Source organism: Diaporthe citri (assembly GCF_014595645.1).
Source record: "Diaporthe citri strain NFHF-8-4 chromosome Unknown scaffold_2, whole genome shotgun sequence".
Classification (NCBI taxonomy): domain Eukaryota; kingdom Fungi; phylum Ascomycota; class Sordariomycetes; order Diaporthales; family Diaporthaceae; genus Diaporthe; species Diaporthe citri.
In genome coordinates, this window is record NW_025064847.1 from 678,008 (window position 1) to 690,145 (window position 12,138).

Sequence of the window (12,138 nt, forward strand, 5' to 3'; positions counted from 1 at the left end):
ATAATCTAGTAAGTGATTTGACACAAGCCGTGGCACGTTTTGTGATTCTGGTACCTGACGCCTAATCCTTGTGCCTGTGCCAGTGAGTCGCCGTGCAGAGCCGTCCCCTCCAAAGCGAACTTCCTCTTTCCCGGCTTAGTCTCCTTTGATTGCTGATGTCGAGGGCCGTCTCGAAGTCAGTTGGTACTGAGACAGCGTCCCACACCGCTACACTATAGTAATAGGATAACACTAAAAGTTTTTGCCGGTGCGGATATCCGCATTCTTAAGACTTACAGATCAATATGGGTGATGATTTTGAAATCAGAGAAGAAACATATTTAAAAGATCACCTTATTTCACATCTTCTTCACTACTATGAGATGATTTTGCTATAACTGCTTAATAGTAGACGTTGAGATAAAAGGACAAGTACTTTAAGTGTAAAAGCAGGTCGTTATAGACTTTCTCTGCCTTCCACAAGAACAGAGAAACAAAGAATACCTGGGACTGACATATATACTTCGCCGTGGCACTAAACGATAGTAATGGTTTCTGTCCGCCCGCGGTTTTTCATCGGCTTCAGGTGCGCCAGGGCATCGCCTTGATTGGAGACAAGTCCAAGACGCTCATAAGCACCAGGCCTTCGAACCGATTTTCCGAGCACGAGAATGCATTGCAACTCCTTTTCGTCGTTGTATCGGATGACTGTACCCAAGAGTAGCATCCACACCACACATCCACCAGACTCGAGGGGACCACCTAATCGTGCTGTACCAACGCCATTTGGAGCTTCTGCAGCACGAGCTCCTGTGCACCATACTTTGTCCTGGTGGTCTTCTGGTGATGATGTGGCTACCGGGGCGGCTCGAATGTGCGTGTCGGGGCAGAATCCAAGTACTTCCCTGCAAGTCGCACCATCATGGTCTTGCGTGTTGTTATCAAGAACAATGTGGTACTCGCCGTCGATATATTCGATCAAGGCCGGAGCTAGTCGGCCACGAAGGACTATGCATCCATCGACTACGGCGCCAAACTGGGCACCGGTATGCCTCAAATCGATATTGAAGTCGACCACCACGGCGTCGGGAGTGAAATTTTGGTAGTGTATCCAACGGTCAATCTCTCGCGGTCCATTCACAGAACACCACGAGAACGTCGGCGCCGTATAGTCGCGGCAAAACGATTCCACGCCTTCGACAAAGGTATTTTCCCAGCACATTTCATATACAAGAGTCTCCAGCCACATACCTGCCACGTATGTTCCACCAGTCGCACGAGCAACCCGCTGAGCGATGCCGGACAGCGACGGCAATATGTCCCGGGGGTAGGTGAGGCGCCGGGCACCGTACCGGCGTACCACATCATGGTGCCAGTACTTGAATATAGTTAGGACATCATCTTCTCTTTGCTCTCTCGGGATTTGCTCGTCCTCCTCGGAAAATGGCTCGGGCCATTGGCTATAAACATAACCGTCGGAATGACACTCGCAGGCAGTGGCCGTTCTGCATCGCCACTGCATCTCCTCGGCTCCAAAGACAACCAGGCGCCGGGCCAAAATCTCCTCTTGTAAAGTCCAGCCGCGTAGGCGCCATGGATCTGCTTGGAACCGGGCCGCGTGTGTGACTGTGCGAATGTGCCAAGCGGTGGGATCGCGTCTGGCAGACACGGTGGTCGATGGACAACCCGGTGTTGCCGGCGGGACCGTAAATTCCATGGATTGTCTGCTTTGGTCACGTCTATTGCCAAGATATGCCACGTCCACCGAGACGGAGGAGCCCGCGGCGATCGTCAGGTGGGAGTTTGATAGATGCTGCCCATGCGAGCCGACTCTTCCGCCCAGTCGTCCTCGTCATCTTGCACAATGCACAATGCATCGATCCAGAGGTATAGCAAACCGAGCTTGCGGCACAACCCGATGGTCTCTCGCATTACGACCGGCAACGAGGCGATGAGAAATCCGTTTCCCATCAATACTGGCACATTGGATCTTTCCGCCTTGAACTTTTGGTCTCCACCCCAACAGTAGCTCAGCGTTGCGTAGATAGCGTTGGCATGTCTGCTACCAATGGTGGTTTCGACAAGGGTCGCGTGGTGGTCGTTGTTGATATGAACAAGACGCTTTGGCATTTCACCGGTTTTTGCGTTAGTACATAACGTATGCTCCCTTATACACTCCGCAAGACGCTGATGCAAGAAGTCAAATGCTTCGCAGGAAGAGCCAGATGGACTGATTTCCCGGAACACAGGAACATGTGGCAGGCCGTGTTCTTGACCTGATATAGAGGAAGAGATCATCAGTTTTCTAGAACGAGGGCAAAGCTAATAACACAGAGTGTGCCGGGCTGTAGACCTCCAACGCTGAGTGGAGAGCGCACACTTGCCTAGTCTTGTACTGGTATACAAGGATACACTAGTAAGTATATGTTTGCAATCAATCACCCATGGAGGATTGTTTTCCGCCAGTCCCAAGGTCACTTGCGCATCTCGCGTCCGGGCGGGCCAAAAGTGATCAAATACTGCTGCCACAAGACCACAAATACGACACCCCAACTCTTCGCTGGCTTTAAAAGCACCCAAAGTCTGGTCGAGATTGATAAAGCGATTGCCTCTAAAGATACCGATTTTCTTCGTCGTACTCGGCTCCACAGAACACAATGGATTCAAGTCACAGCATGTGTCGCAGGGCTTCTTTTCGTCCGTGGCATGCTGCTGACTGAAAGACGCGGCCTCTGAAGAAGGCTTTGTGGGCTTCGACATGCTATGCAATCTATGAGCGTCTGCTTCTTGGGTATAGTGTCTTAGGCTTGTCCCAGAATGCCTGTTTAGGAAAGTACGATGAAATGTAGGATAAATGTATGAGATTCATGAGACCAATTTTAGCAAAAGTCTGCCATGGTGAGGACCATGTTCCCCGCTTATGGAACTTCAGGTGGGATACCTAGTGGGCCACATATGTGCAGTCACGTGTAGTGGTCAATTCTGCTGACAGGGGCGTGGAAGTCTGGACAATCAACATATTGATATACACAGCAGACAAACTCCAGCATACACTTATTACACTAAGTAATTAATTAGTCTCTCATTTACTCCTTCCCCTTTCTTGCTCTACCGACCAGTTCCTTTACTAGTACTAGTCCTAGTACTACAGAATTACTATAGTCATTCCCTAAATCTGAAGGGACCCTTCCAACGGCAGGTTCCGGCTGCTGGTGCCGACCCAGACCTTGTACTCCCCGCCGCCCAGCGCCCACTTCTGGGCCACCACGTCCCAGATGCTCAGGTCGCGGCGCGTCAGCGGGAAGACCACCTCGGCGGCCTCCCCGGGCTCCAGGTACGGCTTCTCGAACCCCCGCAGCTGGCGCGCCGGCACCGTGTGCGCCTCGTCGTCGAAGTAGCGGTAGTCGACGAGCCGGGGTCTGCCCAGGCATGAGACTAGGCACTTCATGTCTTATCGACGGTACCTGGATTGAAGACGCGCGATTACCAGCCGTTTAGGTCTCGCTGTCTGGAACGTGAGGGTACGGGGGCGTCCCGAATTGCAATAGCGACGTCAATATTTCTTCGTCGTGATGATCCAGCTTCTCCAACACAGTCTCTGATTTGTTGACTCCAATGGTCTTGTTCTCGCTAGAAAATTGGCTACAATTCCTACAACCAAGATTCTTACGACTCTGATGTGGAAGTGGAAGGATTTCAAGCCGAAAGTCCTCAAAGTTTGGTCATACTCGAACCGAGGACATTGGGATGGAAGCGGCCGTAAAGCCAGACAGCTTCCGAGAGCAAACCAACACTTACAACGGACCCCACAAGAGACGCACGCAATCCAACATCATCCGTGGCGATGTTAATAGCGATAATTCGCTATGGTCTTCGAATGCACGGGGAACGCTGTAAAAAATTAGTATCGAGGTAGACATAAGGAGACTGAGCTCCTGCGGATCCGAAATAATACGATGGCAACGAACGTGTGCGCGTTAAGGAGACACGCGTTGGTTGATTACATAGCACGTCCTATTCTTGGTTAGGTTCATTAGTGAGATGAGCGACAGCGTCAGAGACGCGATGAACCAAGAGTTTGGGTTCTACTGAAGGATGCAGGAGCAAAGCCGCACTCGAGACCAAGTTAGACCCTTACTGGAGACACTTGAGCAGCTGTGGACTTGAAGCAAGGTGTAACCCAAATCAATATCACCACGGCCTCTAACACAACTACAGTCAGGTCGTCCGAACGATGGCACCGTTCAACATTTAGCGTTCGGCTAGAAACGGCGGCGAAACGGCACTAGTCCATCTCACCACCCACCGTATTCAGCCAACCGTATCAGAGTTAGACAAGCAGGGTTTATCTCTGACACACAGACCTCCTCCAGCCCGCATAACTTAGCGCATTTCTAAACGCAGACTCCTTACTAAATTTTAATAGGAAGCCTGCTAAGGCTTATATAATTATGGCTAGGAAGGTAAGGAATGTTATGTAAATAAAGGAGGTTTATAATTAAATTATAATTATAATTATAATTAAGGTATAATAATTATTTAATAAAATTAAGATTTATTTATATTATTATAAAAATATATTATTATTAAATATTAATATATATTTTAAAATTTATAAAATTAAGTTATTATTTTAATATTATTTATATTATATTTTAATTATTATATTAATAATAATAATAATTAATTTTTATTTAAAGTATATAAGTTTTATTAACCTTTTAATAATTTATTAATACTTAGTAATTCCTTTTATATTTAATAATTTATATATTAATATCTTTAAATTATCTTTTTTTTTTAAATTTATTAAACTTTATAAATATAAGTTAAGTAATATAATATAATTATAAAAGTTTTTAAATTAATATAAAGAATATTATATAATTAAATTTTAAATTAAAAATTATTTATAAAAAAAGTTTATTTAAAAGCTTTTATTATAATAATTAAAGTTTTAATAATAAAAAAGATATAAAAATTATATTAAAAAATATTATTTTTAAAATTTTAATGCTTTAAAAAAAGCTTTATAAATTTATAAGTAAAAATATTAAAAATAATAAAGTTTATAATCTTTAAGTATTCTTTATTAAATAATTAAAAGATTTTTATTATATATTTATTATTATAAATACTTTAAAATATTTTATTATTTATAAAGTTTTTTAATTATTTAAAGTTATTATTTATAATTTAAATAAAAATAAAAAAAATATTCTTTTTATTATAACTTTATATAAGAAAATAATAACCTTTTAAAAAAAGGATTATTTTTAACCTTTAATTTATTTAATAAAAATAATAAATTTTTAAATATATTAAGCAATTTAAAAGTAATTTTAAAATTAATTATTAAAGCTAAGTATATATAATGTAATATTAATTATATATAAATTATTATAAAATAAAAAGCATTAAACTTATTTATGCTTTTTTTATAATTTCTTTAAAATAAATATATAAGTTATAAAAAGATTCTTAATTTTTTTATTAATAAGGAAAAGGAGTTATAAATTTACTTTATAATATTATATTTTTTATATAAATTTATATATAAATAAAGCTTTTTTTTTAAAAGCTTTTTAAATTATATTTATTTTTTAATAATATATATATTTATATAATTAATATACTTATTAATATATTTATATATATAATTTATAATACTTAAAGCTATAATTAATAAATATAAGTATAAGTATTTATTCTTTATATAATATATTAAAAATATTATAATTTTAGCTTAGTTAAAAAATAAAAATTATATATTTTTAATTAAGTATAAACTTTTTACCTTAATTAAGTAAAGAGTTTATATTTAAAATAAATAATTAATTTAAGATTTTATAATTAATATTTATAAGTATAAGTATTTATTTATTATATTAAATCTTAAATAAGTTATTAAATTATATATAAGTAATTATTATTTAAGATTTTTATTAATATATATATAATTTAAAAATAATAATTTAATATAATAACTTTAATTTCTTAAATAAAGTTTAAGATTATATTAATAAAAAGTATAATTAATTTATAAATCTTATAATTATAATATGCTTTAAAGTATTTAGCTAAAAAGGTAAATATATTTAATAAATAAATTTTAATTTAAAGTAATAATTTATTATATAAATAATTTAAAAATATCTTTTTTTATAATAAAAAAGTTTTAATAAAGCATTTAAATAGCTTTTCTTATATTATATATATTAATTATTTATTTATAATAATAAAGACTTAAATTTATTATTACTTAATATTAAATGCATTAAGATAAGGTTTTTTAAAACCCGTTTTCTTTAAGTTAATGCTATATATAAGGATAAGGGTAAAATTTTTAATATTTATAATATATATAATAAGCTTTTTAAAAAGTATTTATATTTAAATAAAGATTTTTATAAAATATATATTATTTTAATATATAATAATTATAAGATTATTAGCTATATTTAATATATTAAGTATAATTAATAAGAATTTTAAGATATTTATAAGGTTTAAAGATAAATAAAAGCTTTCTTTATTAGCTTTTATATTAAGTTAAATTATATTAAGTTTTTCTTTTATAATTATTATAATATTAAAAACTTAAAAATAAAGTTTTTTATTATTATTTTATATAATATATTATTATTTATATAAATTAAATTTATTAATAAGAAGAATATTAAGTATTATAAGATTATATTATTATTTTATTATAATTTTAATGCTTAGCTTATTACTTTTATAATTAATGCTTTAATTTAATATAAATTATTAATAATTAAAGTTAATAAAGTTAATATTTAATAATTTTATAATATAATAAAGTAAATTTTTAATAAGATGCTTAATAATATTTTAAATAATATATTTATTAATTAATTTTTAGCTATAAAGGCTAAATAAGTAAATATAAAGATAGAAAAATAATTAATATTAAGTTTTAAAGTTAATATTATTATATAATAAGCATTAAGATATTGCTTATTTTTAATAAGGTTACTTAATATAATAATTATAATTTAATTTATAATATTATTATATAATTTTTAGCCTTTTTTTAAGATAGGAAATTATATAATTATAAATTTAAGATACTTAATATAATATAGATTTTAATTAAGGAGGTAACTTTTAATATAAAAATTTATAATAATATTTTTAAAGCTAAGCTTATTAAGTATATTATTATTAAATATAGCTTTAAGCTTATTAATTAAGTTAATAAATATATTAATAGTTTTTATATTATAAATATTAAATATAATAAGAATTTTATTTATAATATTTAATTAATATTTTTTTAGCTTACTTAATATAAATTATAAATATTAATTATATATAAGATTATTAAGAAGTTTTTTAATATTTATTTAAAAAAAATATATATATTTAAAAATTTTAAAAATAATATTTTTTAATTTAAGTAAAAGTTATATATTAATAAAATTATAAAGTAATAATTAAGGTAATAAGGCTTTAAGTTTTTTAACTTAATAATAAAAGGATAAAATATATTAGTTAATAAGCTAAATTAATAAAATAAAATATTTTTAAAGCTAAAGGAAGGTATTATTTAAGCAAGAGTTCTTTTTATTAATAAGGAAAATATTAATAGTAAGAACTTTTTAACTATTTTAAGTAATAATAACTATTTATATTATATAAAGATAAATAATATATAAAATATTAATTTAGGTAATTTAATATAAAATAATTAATAATTATATAGCATATTTATAAATTTTAATATTTACCTTTATTTTATAATAATAGGTATATTTTATAATAAGAAATTTATTAATTTTAATAATAATTAAGGGAAATTACTTTATTTTAATAAATTTCTTATTAAAATTTAATAAGAAGTTTATTAAAATAAAGTAACTTTTCTTAATTATTATTAAATGCTTTTAAGTATTTTTATTATTATTTTATAAAGTAATAAAAGTAATAAGTATTTATTTATAAAGTATCCTTTTTTTTATAAAAATAAAAATAAAAAGAAAAAGGATAATAAAAATAAAAAGAAGGATTATAAGCCTTAAATCTTATCTTAGCTTTATAAATACTTAATAAATAAACTTAACTTTTTTTAAGAAAGAATAAAAAGAAGGATAATAAGAATAAAAAGGAGGATTATTAAGAGGAAAAGGATTATTAAAAGTGCTATATTAAAAGTATAAATTAATAAATATAAAGTATAAGAAAAAGAATTATAAAAGAAAGGATTATAAAAGAAAGGACCTAGGTATGCATACTTAAGATATTAACGTTTCTTATTATTATTTTAAAATACTTTAAAAAAGGAAAGGATTATAAAAAAGGGGAAATAAATATATATATATAAAAAGAAGGTATATAAAAGTATTAAAAATAATTGCTTAAATTAAGGGTTAAACTTAAAACCCTTTATATTTAAACTTTATTATATATATATTTTTATAAATATATAATAAATTAAAGGTTAAATTATATAAAATATATTATTATTATATTATTTAAGCATTTATTATAAAAGGAAAAGAGTAACTTATTTATATAAAAGGAGCTATTTTAAATAGCTTAGCTATTTATTAAAACTTATAAATTTGCTATTTAAATTTTAAGATTAATAAATTTTCTATTTAATTTAAGTAAAAGTTTGCAAATTTTAATAGGTTAAAGTATTAATTTATAAGATTTACTTTTTAATAACTTTTAATAATTTTTATATATAAAGGTAAGATAAATATATTGCAAAGCTATAAGCATTAATAAATTCCTTATTTAAATTAAGTAGAAAGTTTGTTAACCCTTATATATTTAAATATAAATTTTTATTATTAACTTTTTATAATAACTTTAAATAGTTTTTATATACCTAATAAGTTAAATATTATAATAATTATATTTACTTAAATAAGCGCTATATTTTATTTAAGCGGATTAATTAATATTCCTAATTATAAAAAGTAAATATAAAGAAAATAAGAAATAAAATGCTAATTATAAATATTATTTATATATTTATATAGCAATGCAGCCCTTTAAGTTCTCTCTTATATGCTTTATATAATATTAAGTTAAGATAATTTATTTTTTTTATTTTATATTTATTAATAAAGCTTGCTTTTATAAGTTTCCTTTTATTTTATAACTTCTTATAAATAGTAATAAATTAATGTAATAATTAACTTATTAAGCTTTGCTATTTTTTTAAGATTTAAAGAATAATTTTTTAGCTATTTTTAATTTTAAGGCATTAAGGTACCTTTAACTTTATTAATATTTATAACCTTTATATTTAAATTAATAAATAACTTTTAATTATTAATAAAAATAAATGCTTAAGTTAAATTTAAAAAAAGGTATAATAAGTATAAGTTTTTATTAAATATAATATTAAAACTTATATTATTCTTTTTCTTTTTTTTTTCTTTTTTTCCCTTAGTATTATATACTTAATGCTTATAAATAAAAGGCTAAATAAGCTAAATAAATTAAGGTATTAATATATTAATAGCTAGTTATAATATGGTTTAATAGTTTTTAGCTTAATTATTATATATATAGTTTAAATAAGCACTTTTTAAAATTAAAGATATAGAATTAATATTAAGAGCCCTTATACAATTTTGCTATAAGCTATGCTATTAATAATACTTATTATAAGTAGGGCTGGATAAGCTAATAACTTAATAAAGAATTATAATTAGGTTTTTATTAATAAAAAATATATTAAAGGTAAAGCTTAATGCAAAGGTTGCATTATTTATATAATAATAATTATTATTAATAAGCTTATTAATTATTAGTAAATTTAATAACTTCTTAATAAGTTAGTTATTTAGCTTTATTATTAAGTAATATATAATTATTATAGGAATATTTACCTTAATATAATCTTATATAAGCATTAAAAGAAATTATTAAAAATGCTTAATTAAAAAAATAAGATTAATATTATATATATTTTTAAGCTAATTAATAATTCTTTATTTATTAAATGCTTATTTAATATATATTAATATAATTATAAGGGTAAGATATATTTAAGCTATTATTATTTATATTATTATTTTTTTACTGCCTTTTATATTAATTACTTTAAAATTATAAAATATTGCTATATAAATAGTTAATTTAATAATTAAATAAATATATATTATTAAAGAATTTATAATAAATTAATTATTGCTATTATTATTATTATTATTAATATTATTATTATTATTATTATTATTAAGGAAGGAATAATAAATGCTAAGAGTAGGGGTAATATATTTTAAGCTATAAATATAAGGTTATATAGGCTTTTTATTAAAATATAATAAAGAGTTTATTAATCTTAATTAAGTTAATATAATTAAAATTATGCTTATTATTATTTTATTTATAAACTTATATTTAATTACTTTATAGCTTTAATATTTTTTAATACCTTTTTAGCTAAATGCTTGCTATATTTAATTATAATAAAAATATTTATTCTTTTTTAAATTACTAAAATAAAGTTTTTTAATAAGCTAAGTAAGATATTATTCTTATAATTAAGGAATTTTTATGCTTATAAGGCAGAAACCTTTTTTAAAAACTACTTAAAACTGCTTATTTAAAAAGTAATCTTCTTAAATTAATCTTTTCTTGCTTAAATTTTTTAATAAAAATAATTAATAGCTTATTATATTATATTTTTTATAAATATTTTATTATTAATTAAGCTTTAATAACTTGTTTTTAGCATTAAATTTTAAGCTTTAATAAAGTATTATAAAGATAGGATTTTAAGAGCTATATATTAAATAAAATTAATATATAGCTTTATACTTTTATTAATTTAGCTAAAGTTAATTATTAAAAGCTTAAATATTAAGCTATAATTCTTATAAGCTTAATTATTATAATAAATTAATGTATTTATAAGCTGCTTATATTTTAATATAGGATTATTTAGCTTTTAAAGAAAACTTATAATATACTTTTAAAAATAAAAAAAGTTTAAAAATGCCTTATACTTAGGATTTAATATATTTTATATTTTTATTTTTAATTAAGATTATTTTATTAATTTTAAATTTTAAAGATTTTAAAACTTAATATTAAAAGCTTAGCTATTTATTATTTTAATTATAAAATTAATAATAATATTAAAAATATAGCTTATTTAAGACTTAATACTTATAATATTTTATATATTACTTTTATTATTATTTTTATTAATAATATTATTTATTATTAGCATTACTTTATAAAGATAATTAAATTAAGTAAGTTAATATACTTACTTATGCTAAAAAGTATTAAATAATTAAGTTTATTAAATTTAATATATTTGCTTTTTTTTTATATTTAAGTAATTAAATTAATAAGTAAAAGTAAATATAATAAATTGCCTTTAAGATTATTGCTTTTTTATCTTATATTTATTATATTATTAAAAGTTAAATATATTAAGTTATTATAATAAGTTAAATTATATAATAATAATAATATTATTAATATTTAAGTTAATATTAAAAAATATAATTAAAATTATTATTTAATATTTAAAGTTTAGCTTTTTAAACTTTATAAATATATAATTTTAATTTAGCTTATAAATATTTATATTAAAGCGTTTTAAAAAGTTTAATGCTTATTAAGTATTAAAGTTATAGTATTTTTAGAAATATTTAATAAGTAATTTATAAGCTTATAATAATTTATTTTTATTATTAATATATATTAAATTCTTTATAATAATAATTAAGTTAAGAAAATTTATATTATTTAATAAAAAGTATAAGTATTAAAAATCTTTTATATATTTATAAATAAAAAGTTAAATAATTATTAAAAGCTTAAAATAATTAATTAATATTTAAATTATTTTTATATTATTAATATTTAAGCTTATATATTTAAAAATATAATTTTAATTTATATAATTAAAAATAATTATATAAATAAATAATAATATTTAATAAGATATTAATTTTTTAACTTAATAAATAAAAAAAAAGTTAATTTAAAAGCTTTTTTTTATATAATAATTATATATACTTTATTAATAATAATTATATTTATTTAATTATTAAATATTAAGTTATAAAAAAGCTTTTTAAAGTAATAATTTTATTTTTATTTTAAACTTATAATAATATATATAAAATTATTCTTTTTAATTTATTTTTAAATTTA

General features: G+C 25.4%; 2 protein-coding genes across 2 annotated transcripts; both read right to left on the minus strand.

Moving 5' to 3' along the window:
- Nucleotides 1–514: 514 nt before the first annotated feature.
- On the minus strand, nucleotides 515–1,696 carry INS49_005849 (uncharacterized protein; the record flags this gene model as incomplete). The annotated part of the gene is made up of 1 exon (XM_043166626.1): nucleotides 515–1,696. The coding sequence occupies one exon, from the start codon at nucleotides 1,694–1,696 to the stop codon at nucleotides 515–517; it is 1,182 nt and encodes a 393-aa protein (XP_043027770.1).
- Nucleotides 1,697–3,148: 1,452 nt separating this feature from the next.
- Nucleotides 3,149–3,812, minus strand: INS49_005850 (uncharacterized protein; the record flags this gene model as incomplete). The annotated part of the gene is made up of 2 exons (XM_043166627.1): nucleotides 3,149–3,398; nucleotides 3,778–3,812. The coding sequence occupies 2 exons, from the start codon at nucleotides 3,810–3,812 to the stop codon at nucleotides 3,149–3,151; spliced, it is 285 nt and encodes a 94-aa protein (XP_043027771.1).
- Between the last annotated feature and the right edge of the window lie 8,326 nt (nucleotides 3,813–12,138).